General features: G+C 44.7%; 1 protein-coding gene across 1 annotated transcript in view; it reads left to right on the top strand.

Moving 5' to 3' along the window:
• MRC2 (mannose receptor C-type 2) overlaps positions 1–9,233 on the top strand; it is a 323,383-nt gene extending 314,150 nt beyond the window's left edge. Inside the window, exons 29-30 of the mRNA XM_078779556.1 lie at positions 3,132–3,176; positions 8,290–9,233. Coding sequence (XP_078635682.1) covers positions 3,132–3,176; positions 8,290–8,510 — 266 coding nt within the window. The 3' untranslated portion in view covers positions 8,511–9,233. The remainder of the gene's footprint in view (positions 1–3,131; positions 3,177–8,289) is intronic.
• Positions 9,234–12,495: the final 3,262 nt, after the last annotated feature.

Here is a 12,495-nt window from a genome sequence, read left to right as displayed (position 1 = left end):
AAGGCACACCGTCCATCAAGACTGTCCCATTGGCATACACATGCACCTCAACCCAAAGGCTGAAGCACATGGTCAATCAAAACACATGCATCCTGACCCCGAAGGGCCACAATGCATGGTCATGCAATTGGACCCCTCCTCCATAGGAGTGAGTCCCCATGACTTCAACACCATGCCATTCTCATCAGGATGGCACGTTCCAATTACCAATGCAGGTAACACTTTGCAATGTTTCATCATAGTTGATAGTTAGGGGGTTATAGTTTGATTCTCAGCAATGTTTCAACTGTTTTTTTATTTTGGAAATATAAAACCACTTTTCACAATTACTCTTATCAAGTTGAGATTTGTAAAATGACGATTGTTTACCAAAAGTTTTTCTATGAAATTTGCTGTAACAAGCATTCATAACGAGACGATACTGTATATGCGGTGCTGGTTGCAGTGATTGTGGTGGTTCTAGCGGTGGTGGTTGTAGTGGTGGTGGTTGTAGCGGTAGTGGTTGTAGTGGTGGTGGTTGTAGGGGTGGTGGTTGTAGTGATGGTGGTGGTTGTAGCGGTGGTGGTTGTAGTGGTGGTGTTTGTAGTGGTGGTGGTTGTAGTGGTGGTGGGTGTAGCGGTGGTGGCTGTAGCGGTGGTGGTTGTAGTGGTGGTGGTTGTAGTTGTGGTAATGGTGGTGTAGTTGTGGTGGTGGTGGTTGTAGTGGTGGTGGTGGTTGTGGTGGTAGTTGAAATGGTGGTTGTGGTGGTGTTTGTACTGGTGGTGGTGGTGGTTGTAGTGGTGGTGGTTGTAGTGGTGGTGGTTGTAGTGGTGGTGGTTGTAGTGGTGGTGGTTGTAGTTGTGGTGATTGTAGTTGTTGTGGTGGTTGTAGTTGTGGTGGTGGCTGTAGTAGTGGTGGTTGTGGTGGTGGTTGTATTGGTGGTGGTGGTGGTTGTAGTGGTGGTGGTTGTAGTGGTGGTGGTGGTTGTAGTTGTGGTGGTGGTTGTACTGATGGTGGTTGTACTGTGGTGGTGGTGGTGGTTTTACTGGTAGTGGTTGTCGTGGTGGTTGTACTGATGGTGGTGGTTGTAGTGGTGGTGGTTATAGTGGTGTTGGTTATAGTGGTGGTGGTGGTTATAGTTGTGGTGGTGGTGGTTGTAGTGGTGGTGGTTGTAATTGTTGTTGTTGTAGTGGTGGTGGTAGTGTGGTAGTGGTGGTTGTAGTGGTGGTGTTTGTACTGGTGGTGGTGGTTGTACTGGTGGTGGTTGTAGTTGTGGTGGTTGTAGTAGTAGTGGTGGTTGTAGTGGTGGTGTTTGTACTGGTGGTGGTGGTTGTACTGGTGGTGGTTGTAGTTGTGGTGGTTGTAGTAGTAGTGGTGGTTGTAGTTGTGGTGGCTGTACTAGTGGTGGTGGTGGTGGTTGTATTGGTGGTGGTGGTGGTGGTTGTATTGGTGGTGGTTGTAGTGGTGGTGGTGGTTGTAGTGGTGGTGGTTGTAGTGGTGGTGGTTGTAGTTGTGGTGGTTGTAGTTGTTGTGGTGGTTGTAGTTGTGGTGGTGGTGGTTGTAGTAGTGGTGGTGGTGGTGGTGGTTGTATTGGTGGTGGTTGTGGTTGTAGTGGTGGTGGTTGTAGTGGTGGTGGTTGTAGCGGTGGTGGTTGTAGTGGTGGTGGTTGTAGTTGTGGTAATGGTGGTGTAGTTGTGGTGGTGGTGGTGGTTATAGTGGTGGTGGTGGTTGTAGTTCTAGTGGTGGTTGTAGTGGTGGTTATAGTTGTGGTGGTTATAGTTGTGGTGGTTATAGTTGTGGTGGTGGTTGTACTGGTGGTGGTTGTAGTGGTGGTGGTTGTAGTGGTGGTGGTTGTACTGGTGGTGGTTGTAGTGGTGGTGGTTTTACTGGTAATGGTTGTAGTGGTGGTGGTGGTTTTAGTGGTGGTGGTGGTTGTAGTGATGATGGTGGTTGTAGTGGTGGTGGTGGTAGTGTGGTAGTTGTAGTGGAGGTGGTTGTAGTAGTGGTGGTGTTTGTACTGGTGGTGGTGTTTGTACTGGTGGTGGTGGTTGTACTGGTGGTGGTGGTTGTACTGGTGGTGGTGGTTGTAGTGGTGGTGGTTGTAGTTGTTGTGGTGGTTGTAGTTGTGGTGGTGGCTGTAGTAGTGGTGGTGGTGGTGGTTGTATTGGTGGTGGTGATGGTTGTAGTGGTGGTGGTGGTTTTACTGGTAGTGGTTGTCGTGGTGGTGGTGGTGGTTTTACTGGTAGTGGTTGTAGTGGTGGTGGTGGTTGTACTGATGGTGGTGGTTGTAGTTTTAGTGGTGGTTATAGTTGTGGTTGTGGTGGTTGTAGTGGTGGTGGTTGTAATTGTTATTGTTGTAGTGGTGGTAGTGTGGTGGTGGTGGTTGTAGTGGTATTGGTTATAGTGGTGTTTGTTATATTGGTGGTGGTTGTAGTTGTAGTGGTGGTTGCAGTGGTGTTGGTTATAGTGGTTGTAGTTGTTGTGGTGGTTGTAGTGGTGGTAGTTGTAGTTGTAGTGGTGGTGTTGGTTGTCGTTGTGGTGGTTGTAGTTGTTGTAGTGGTGGTGGTGGTTGTAGTGGTGGTGGTCGTGGGTGCACTGGTGGTGGTGGTGTTTGTAGTTGTCGTGGTGGTGGTGATGGTGGTGGTTGTGGTGGTGGTGGTGGTTGTAGTGATGGTGGTGGTTGTAGTAGTGGTGGTGGTGGTTGTAGTTATGATAGTGGTTGTAGTTGTGGTGGTGGTGTTTGTAGTAGTGGTGGTGGTTGTAGTGGTGGTGCTGGTTGTGGTGGTGGTGGTTGTAGTAGTGGTGGTGGTTGTAGTAGTAGTAGTAGTGGTGGTGGTTGTAGTGGTGGTGGTGGTTGTAGTAGTGGTGGTGGTGGTTGTAGTAGTAGTAGTAGTGGTGGTGGTTGTAGTAGTGGTGGTGGTTGTAGTAGTGGTGGTAGTTGTCGTGGTGGTGGTGGTTGTAGTGGTGGTGGTTGTTGTAGTGGTGGTGATGGTTGTAGTTGTGGTAGTGGTTGTGGTGGTGGTGGTGGTTGTAGTGGTGGTGGTGCTCGTAGTTGTGGAAATCGATTTTTTTTTTTGTTAAGGGATGAGAGAAGACTTTTGTTCTTTTTGTCTTTTTTACAATTTCATCCTCGTCTTGCATTTAATCTACAGATAAAGGTGATGATCAACAAGACAAGTCACATGTGAAATATGAAGGTGAGTAATGCCATCGCTGAGTCACTTGGTATCTCACCTGTAATGAACTTTAAATATAAATTTTGAACTTTAATGACGAGTCTTGCATTAAATGTATATTATAATAACGATAAACACTACACTGAGCACACACTGGTGCATGCGGCATCGCTCCCACACCTCCACACCTTCACACCAAGAGCTGCTCTCTTCCTGCAACAACCCGTACATCCTCAGGTTTACTGGCGATGTAAGCACATCATACGTTGCCTGCAACAAGAAATTCAACAGTGTAGATTCCATCCTCCAAATCTCTTGCCACTTAAGGTCCTCACCTGCACACCTCACCACCAAGTCCAAGCACCTTGCTGTGCCTGTCTGACCACGTTCACATATCTCCTCCTCCTTTCTTCTCACATTCCTCTCAACCATGTTCCTTGTTTCTGTTACACCTGCCTTTCACCATAGCTCATGCTTCATCCACCCCAAGTCCTGCTTCCCGTGCCGTACCATTCCCATGACCTCCCCTTGTTGCTCCTCCATCTCGTCAACCTCTGCTCTTGTATTCTGCCTCCGACTTACCTTCTTTTCTGGGAGAGCATTCTTCACTACTGGATCACTCAAATCCCACAACATCATGAACTCCTGCACTCTCACCACCTCCTCACAAACGCACTCACCACAACCTCCATCCTCTCTACATTCCCATTCGCAATATCATACACCATCAAAGGCCGCAATGCTCGTGGCATCAATCCAAACTTGTGTGTGCATGTGTGTGTATATATATATTTATATATATATATATTGTAACGAATTTGAGAAGTGTAACGAATTTGAGAAGTGTAACGAATTTGAGAAGTGTAACAATTTTGAGAAAGTGTAACGAATGTGAAAAGTATGGTTTTGTTGTGTGTAACTGACCCTCATAATGTAAAGAATGGTCGCAGCTCGTCCTCTTAGTTAATTCCATAAACCTACACACAGGACACGATATATCCTTTTAAATAGTTAGTCCCTTATTCTCTGTAGGCTAAGGATGTGTTTCCCACTAGTTTGACTCTTCATTGCACCGAATTAAATAAGAGTAGGCCCTCCGACGCCCCATGGCAGCTTCCAAGTGCCAGGTTTGCCACTTTGCTGCAATTGGCTCTTTAGGCACTTTGCTGCATTTTCATCTGCCGTCCACTTTGCAGCAATTGACTCCATTACGCACGAGGTAACGCCGAAGAAGAATGGCGGGTCTCCACCTCGTCATAGAGGGGAGGAGTAAGTCGGCCCCGCTCATCCAACCCAGAACGAGGGGTTTGGCTTAAGAGGGCGGAGCGAGAACGCTTGGGGGAGGTTCGCCAAGGGTGAAGGGCGGGGCCTATATAACCCGCCGCGGGACGCTCCCCAAGCAGATGAGCTTTGACAGAGATGGGTCCAGGAGATGCGCTGGAGACGAGCAGGTGTGACCGAGCCGCCGTGAGACGTGCCGCGCAGCAGGAAAAGCGGACCGGGGCAACGCAAGGAGCGCACGAGGCAGCAGTACGGAGAAAGGAACTTCGCCCGCGCAGTTTGAGACCAAAGCTCGGCTTCCTGACGGCGGTGCCTTCTGGCCCGACCGTGCCCAGTACCCGCTGAACCTTCCTTGCCTCTAAAAGCCACCCATCTCCAAGCCATTCCTTCCGGCCTGCATTTCCCCGTGTAAGTGTGATCGTCTGTCTGTCTTTCACGTTGTCCTGGGGTTTATTAACGCACAGGTTGTAAACCTGGTGCGTTATAGCGTTTGCCTGGGAATTTCTGTCTCTCCAAAAGTGAAGCTCCGTTTCTGTCGCTCAGATGTGTAGCCAGTTTCTGTCGCTCAGATGTGTAAACATGACGTCATCAAATCTATATTTAGGCTAACCATGGGCTACCCCTTTGGCTGGTACGCGGCCGCTCGCTAGTACATAATATAGGATATATTTGTTATATGTTATGTTATAGGATATATAGGATATATGTTATATGATATAGGATATATATAGGATAGGTTATAGGATATATATGTTATAGGATAGGAATATAGGACCCAAATGACCCAGAGGACCCAAATGACCCAGAGGACCCAAATGACCCAGAGGACCCAAATGACCCAGAGGACCCAAATGAACCAGAGGACCCAAATGACCCAAATGACCCAAATGACCCAAATGACCCAGAGGACCCAAATGACCCAGAGGACCCAAATGACCCAGAGGACCCAAATGACCCAGAGGACCCAAATGACCCAGAGGACCCAAATGACCGAGGACCCAGAGGACCCAAATGACCCAGAGGACCCAAATGACCCAGAGGACCCAAATGACCCAGAGGACCCAAATGACCCAGAGGACCCAAATGACCCAGAGGACCCAAATGACCCAGAGGACCCAAATGACCGAGGACCCAAATGACCCAGAGGACCCAAATGACCCAGAGGACCCAAATGACCCAGAGGACCCAGAGGACCCAAATGACCCAGAGGCCCCAAATGACCCAGAGGACCCAAATGACCCAGAGGACCCAAATGACCCAGAGGACCCAAATGACCCAGAGGACCCAAATGACCCAGAGGACCCAAATGACCCAGAGGACCCAAATGACCGAGGACCCAAATGACCCAGAGGACCCAAATGACCCAGAGGACCCAAATGACCCAAATGACCCAGAGGACCCAAATGACCCAGAGGACCCAAATGACCCAGAGGACCCAAATGACCCAGAGGACCCAAATGACCCAGAGGACCCAAATGACCCAGAGGACCCAAATGACCCAGAGGACCCAAATGACCCAGAGGACCCAAATGACCCAAATGACCCAGAGGACCCAAATGACCCAGAGGACCCAAATGACCCAGAGGACCCAAATGACCCAGAGGACCCAAATGACCCAGAGGACCCAAATGACCCAGAGGACCCAAATGACCCAGAGGACCCAAATGACCCAGAGGACCCAAATGACCCAGAGGACCCAAATGACCCAGAGGACCCAAATGACCCAGAGGACCCAGAGGACCCAAATGACCCAGAGGACCCAGAGGACCCAGAGGACCCAAATGACCCAGAGGACCCAAAGGACCCAGAGGACCCAAATGACCCAAATGACCCAGAGGACCCAAATGACCCAGAGGACCCAAATGACCCAGAGGACCCAAATGACCCAGAGGACCCAAATGACCCAGAGGACCCAAATTCTATGTATGTTTCTATGATGATGTATGTTTTGGTGAAAGTACATAATGTGAATACTAGTAGCAATTTTACAAAAACCATGGCATAATTTCAAATCTTGACCCGAGATGATAATTATGCTACATCATAATTTCCATGTGCCAACCTGGGCGGAATCCAAGTGGATTCACTTGACTTGTTAATTAAGCTTGTGTAGGTAAGCTAATGATTTCACTGTGTGTCTGCTCCATTCCATTTTCTGTATATAACCAACTGCTCTCTTTGCCTTGGCTTGTGAAAATAATTAATAAAACCTGTTATTCCTCCGTACGTCTTCTTCTTCTTCCTCTTTACATTCGGTCGCTTTAGAGGTTTCCAAATTGAATAGCTGTGGCGCGATATGGCCAACGTTTGAGTGAATCGGGTGAATCGGGGAAACTGTTAGGTCGCGGTGCCTCCGCTCGGCAAACATTACATCCTTAACCGCGAACCGTAACAATATATATATATATATATATATATATATATATAAACAAAATGAATCCAAACTTGTATGTGCATGCATATATATTGTTATGAATTTGGGGTAGGGGGGAATATCTAGATCCAGGTAGATCTGCATAGGTAGGTGCTCCGATGATCGTGATAGAAGAACCATCTCGCTGTACAGTAAGTCAGGGACCTGTAGCCCGGATGTCGGATAAGTTGGATATTTGTCCCTGTTACGAGGGGGTGGGGCATGCTAATTAATTCAGGGATTATGGGTAAATTCCCTTGTATGTCATCCCCCCTGTCGCTATCCCGTTGTCCCTTTTGGTGCCGCACCAGAGACACTTAGCTAGGCCCTTAGCTGCACACATTAATTAAATCCCCCCTTACAATGACTGACGATAAAACTGACTAGAAGAAACAAGCAGCAAGCCGCTGCGTACAACGGCGGCATGGAAGACAAACATCGTGCAAGGCAGGCATAGCCATGCTCAGGAGGACTCTTGATTGACAGGGGGGAGGGGCGAACAAAGAGCAGAGTGCTGATTGGCAGGGTAAGGAAGGGCTCGTGATTGGCCACCGACCAATGACACCAAAGGCGCAAGATGCTCGGCCAATCAGTGTGGAGGGCGTGAGGACTGTCAGCAAGCTACGCGGGGATTGGTAGGGAGGATGGGATGGCCAGTAAAACGACTCACTGGCGGACATTTTCCCTCTCTCGTTCTGGCTTCCTCCCTGTCTGGACCTTCTTCTGCCCCCTTTGCCTTCTTGCGCTTGGACCCCTTTGTACGCATGGATCTCCTGCCTGCCCTAAACTTCCCTTGCGGTTGGCGAACACCGCTGCTGTGCGACGGACGTTTGAGAGGCGCTGGGGCGCCGTGGAGTTTCCTCTCCTGGTGCCTGCGTGCGATTGCCGTGTGGCGTGGGACGGACCGAGCCGCGGGGCCGGTGTTCACGCCAGCAGACTGACCGTGCGCTTCGCGCCAACCGGAGCGCGTTGGACGACGGAGCTGCACAACCTGACGGTTCCTGACTGAACCACAAAGATAAAGACACACATTCACCGCACAACTTTTATTTCTCATATAGCCTCCCCATCTGTACGTGTGTGTGTCTGTAATAGGAGCGCTCCAGTTAGAGGGATTATACTGACGCGTTTTATTTTGTATTATCGGGTTCGTAATAAATATTCCTGTGGTACATTTTACATCTGTTTTTGGTTTGATTTATTGATTTTCAGGTCAAAGACATCGGACCGTGAAGGTAAGCGGCATAGTTCATTCCGTCTCGCGTATGATCCGCCATCAATTGGGAAACGCCTCGTTAAGCTCGATTATCCATCCGTGGCGAACTCTCGGTGTTAACTGAGCCAGCCACATGACAATACATATATAAACAAAATGAATCCAAACTTGTGTGTGCATGTATATATATAAAATGGACCTTGCTGATAACGGTGTTTCCACAGCCTTCCGTCATGGCCGCATGATCGAGATCATCGTCATAGTTGTCACAGCGATCTGCCTGGTCACAGCCATCGCCCTCTTCTGGTGCAAGTATCGACGACGACGGACAGGGAGCCGCGGAGCTTCTTTTGAAAACGCATTATATTGCCGCAACGGCAGCGGTAGTCGCAGACAAGACGGTCACAACCGAAACCTACTGGTCTCGGATACCGAGGCAGAGTGAGCTAGGCCTCGGCCTTTCTGACTTTTGTGCCAATGTCGAGCTTTCCTTTATTTTCGGTTTGGCCTCACGTCCTGAACCCTACTACCTGAGATTTATTTTTCAAACTCAAAACTTTTGGTACTACCTGAGATTTATTTTGCCATAGGAAATTATTTACCGTATGGTACAAATACTATTGTTTTGGCGGTAATGTCGTTTGTTCAGATGTTTTAATCCAACAATCTGTGGACATTTGAGTAAAGGTGTCAGTAAGCTTTAATTGTTGGTTCAGTATTTGTTAAGAAAATAAAAGCCATATGTGCCTTTCATGTGACGTCATATTGAGGGGAGTTGAGACGTGCCACTGAGGGGTCAGGAGGGGTCAGCAGGGGTCAAGAGGGACAAGGTGCGAGATAAGCAAAAGAGGGAATTATTTTACTAAAAACATCCATATTGCACTTTATGACAACTAGATATGAGTATTGTAGAGGCCTGGGGAAAAGGCCTCATTTGACTTGGAGAATCATTATATTGGAATTTTAAAATTTCCTCATGAAAAATTGTTATTTTATTTCGAATCCACCTTGAAATATGTTGTGGATCATTTGGAGGATGAACACAAATGATGTACACATGTAGTTGTTGTTGTGCACCTTGTATTTCAAATTCTATCACTGAAAGACCAAACACTTCCATGTGCAGTACATTTGATCGATGAATAAAAGGTTCAAATCCCGAATCCTATCGAATTGTTCAATCACTGCCTTCTAATCATTGTCAGTCCTGTTTAATTGTTGGTGAAATTTCCAAAATCAAGACTCTCTGCTCACCTTCACTCCTTCATTCCTCTTTTTTCCGCCTCTGGGACCAACTCCCCCACTCCCTTCAATCCCTCTCCTCCCTCCAGGTCTTTAAAACAGCTGTTCATCACCATCTCTTATCTTCCCCCATCCAAAACCTTGATCTTTTCTACCCCCATGTGCCGTTAATTCATCCCAGATTCACTTTTTTGAAATTCCAACTTCTTTCCTGCAATTCCTAGTAGTGAAATTCCTAGTAGTGAAATTCCTAGTCGTGAAATTCTTAGTAGTGAAATTCCTAGGAGTGAAATTCCTAGTAGTGAAATTCTTAATCGTGAAATTCCTAGGAGTGAAATTTCTAGTAGTGGAATTCTTAGTAACTAGGGCATGCCCGTACTATATCTATATCTAAAATTATATCCCCCCCCTCTATTTACATGAAATGGTTTGGTCCAAAGCGAACGGCTTGCGGAGTTTGGTAAAGAAATCGCCATAGCATGCACAAACGCGCAGGAAAGCGAAAGAATCGCAAATTAGTTTTAATTAGTTTTAAAACATAGTTTAACGCCAACATAGTTTGCCAACGTGAAATAAATGAATACGCTCTCAAATGTGCCGTCCGAGGCAGAGTCTGTTCGGCACGTTCGGCACACGTGATAGCTCGCTGCTCTCTGATTGGTTGAATCGTTTTTTGGACATAGCTCGGTAACTACTTGTCCGATTAATATGAAACGTTGAAAAGGCACATCCTCGGGTCCCCAGCAATATACCTGGCAAGTTTAAAGTATATCGGACCCGTGGTTGTCGAGAAACAGCGGTCACAGACAAACAAACATACATACATACATACATACATACACACAGAGATTACTGGAATTATAGATAGATGAAATTCCTAGTAGTGAAATTCCTAGTAGTGAAATTCCTAGTCGTGAAATTCTTAGTAGTGAAATTCCGAGGAGTGAAATTCCTAGAAGTGAAATTCTTAATCGTGAAATTCCTAGTAGTGGAATTCTTAGTAGAGAAATTCGTAGTAGTGAAATTCGTAGTAGTTAAATTCTTAGTAGTGAAATTCTTAGTAGTGAAATTCCAAGTAGTGAAATTCCTAGTAGTAAAATTCCTAGTAGTGAAATTCCTAGAAGTGAAATTCCTAAAAGTGAAATTCCTAGTATTGAAATTCGTAGTACTGAAATTCCTAGAAGTGAAATTCCTAGTATTGAAATTCCTAGTGGTGAAATTCCGAGAATGGAAATTCCTAGTATTGAAATTCCTAGAAGTGAAATTCCTAGCAGTGAAATTCCTAGAAGTGAAATTCTTAGCAGTGAAATTCCTAGTAGTGAAATTCCTAGTAGTGGAATTCTTAGTAGTGAAATTCGTAGTAGTAAAATTCATAGTAGTGAAATTCTTTGTAGTGAAATTCTTAGCAGTGAAATTCTTAGTAGTGAAATTCCTAGTAGTGAAATTCCTAGTACTGAAATTCCTAGGAGTGAAATTCCTAGAAGTGAAATTCTTAATCGTGAAATTCCTAGTAGTGAAATTCCTAGTCGTGGAATTCTTAGTAGTGAAATTCGTAGTAGTGAAATTCGTAGTAGTTAAATTCTTAGTAGTGAAATTCTTAGTAGTGAAATTCCTAGTAGTGAAATTCCTAGTAGTGAAATTCCTAGTAGTGAAATTCCTAGTAGTGAAATTCCTAGTAGTGAAATTCCTAGTAGTGAAATTCCTAGTAGTGAAATTCCTAGTAGTGAAATTCATAGTAGTGAAATTCGTAGTAGTGAAATTCCTATAAGTGAAATTCCTAGTATTGAAATTCGTAGTAGTGAAATTCCTAGAAGTGAAATTCCTAGTATTGAAATTCCTCGTAGTTAAATTCCGAGAAGTGAAATTCCTAGTATTGAAATTCCTAGTAGTGAAATTCCTAGAAGTGAAATTCTTAGTAGTGAAATTCCTAGTTGTGAAATTCCTAGTGGTGGAATTCTTGGTAGTGAAATTCCTAGTAGTGAAATTCTTAGTAGTGAAATTCTTAGTAATGAAATTCTTAGCAGTGAAATTCCTAGTAGTGAAATTCTTAGTAGTGAAATTCCTAGTAGTGGAATTCTTAGCAGTGAAATTCCTAGTCGTGAAATTCCTAGTAGTGGAATTCTTAGTAGTGAAATTCCTAGCAGTGAAATTCCTAGAAGTGAAATTCTTAGTAGTGAAATTCCTAGTTGTGAAATTCCTAGTAGTGGAATTCTTAGTAGTGAAATTCCTAGTCGTGAAATTCGTAGTAGTGAAATTCTTAGTCGTGAAATTCTTAGTCGTGAAATTCTTAGTAGTGAAATTCTTCGTAGTGAAATTCCTAGTAGTGAAATTCCTAGTAGTGGAATTCTTAGTAGTGAAATTCCTAATAGTGAAATTCCTAGTAGTGGAATTCCTAGTAGCGAAATTCCTAGTAGTGAAATTCCTAGTACTGAAATTCCTAGGAGTGAAATTCCTAGAAGTGAAATTCTTAATCGTGAAATTCCTAGCAGTGAAATTCCTAGTAGTGGAATTCTTAGTAGTGAAATTCATAGTAGTGAAATTCGTAGTAGTTAAATTCTTAGTAGTGAAATTCTTAGTAGTGAAATTCCTACTGGTGAAATTCCTAGTAGTGAAATTCCTAGTAGTGAAATTCCTAGTAGTGAAATTCCTAGTAGTGAAATTCCTAGAAGTGAAATTCCGAGTAGTGAAATTCCTAGGAGTGAAATTCTTAGTAGTGAAATTCGTAGTAGTGAAATTCCTAGAAGTGAAATTCCTAGTATTGAAATTCGTAGTAGTGAAATTCCTAGAAGTGAAATTCCTAGTATTGAAATTCCTAGTAGTTAAATTCCGAGAAGTGAAATTCCTAGTATTGAAATTCCTAGTAGTGAAATTCCTAGTAGTGAAATTCATAGTAGTGAAATTCGTAGTAGTGAAATTCCTAGAAGTGAAATTCGTAGTAGTGAAATTCCTAGAAGTGAAATTCCTAGTATTGAAATTCCTCGTAGTTAAATTCCGAGAAGTGAAATTCCTAGTATTGAAATTCCTAGTAGTGAAATTCCTAGTATTGAAATTCCTAGAAGTGAAATTCCTAGTAGTGAAATTCCTAGAAGTGAAATTCTTAGTAGTGAAATTCCTAGTTGTGAAATTCCTAGTGGTGGAATTCTTGGTAGTGAAATTCCTAGTAGTGAAATTCTTAGTAGTGAAATTCT

This window comes from Myxine glutinosa, chromosome 6 (genome assembly GCF_964187855.1).
Source record: "Myxine glutinosa chromosome 6, kmMyxGlut1.1, whole genome shotgun sequence".
In the NCBI taxonomy this organism is placed as follows: domain Eukaryota; kingdom Metazoa; phylum Chordata; class Myxini; order Myxiniformes; family Myxinidae; genus Myxine; species Myxine glutinosa.
The sequence above is the reverse complement of the archived record's forward strand: the minus strand, read 5'-3'. Positions and strand labels throughout refer to the sequence as shown.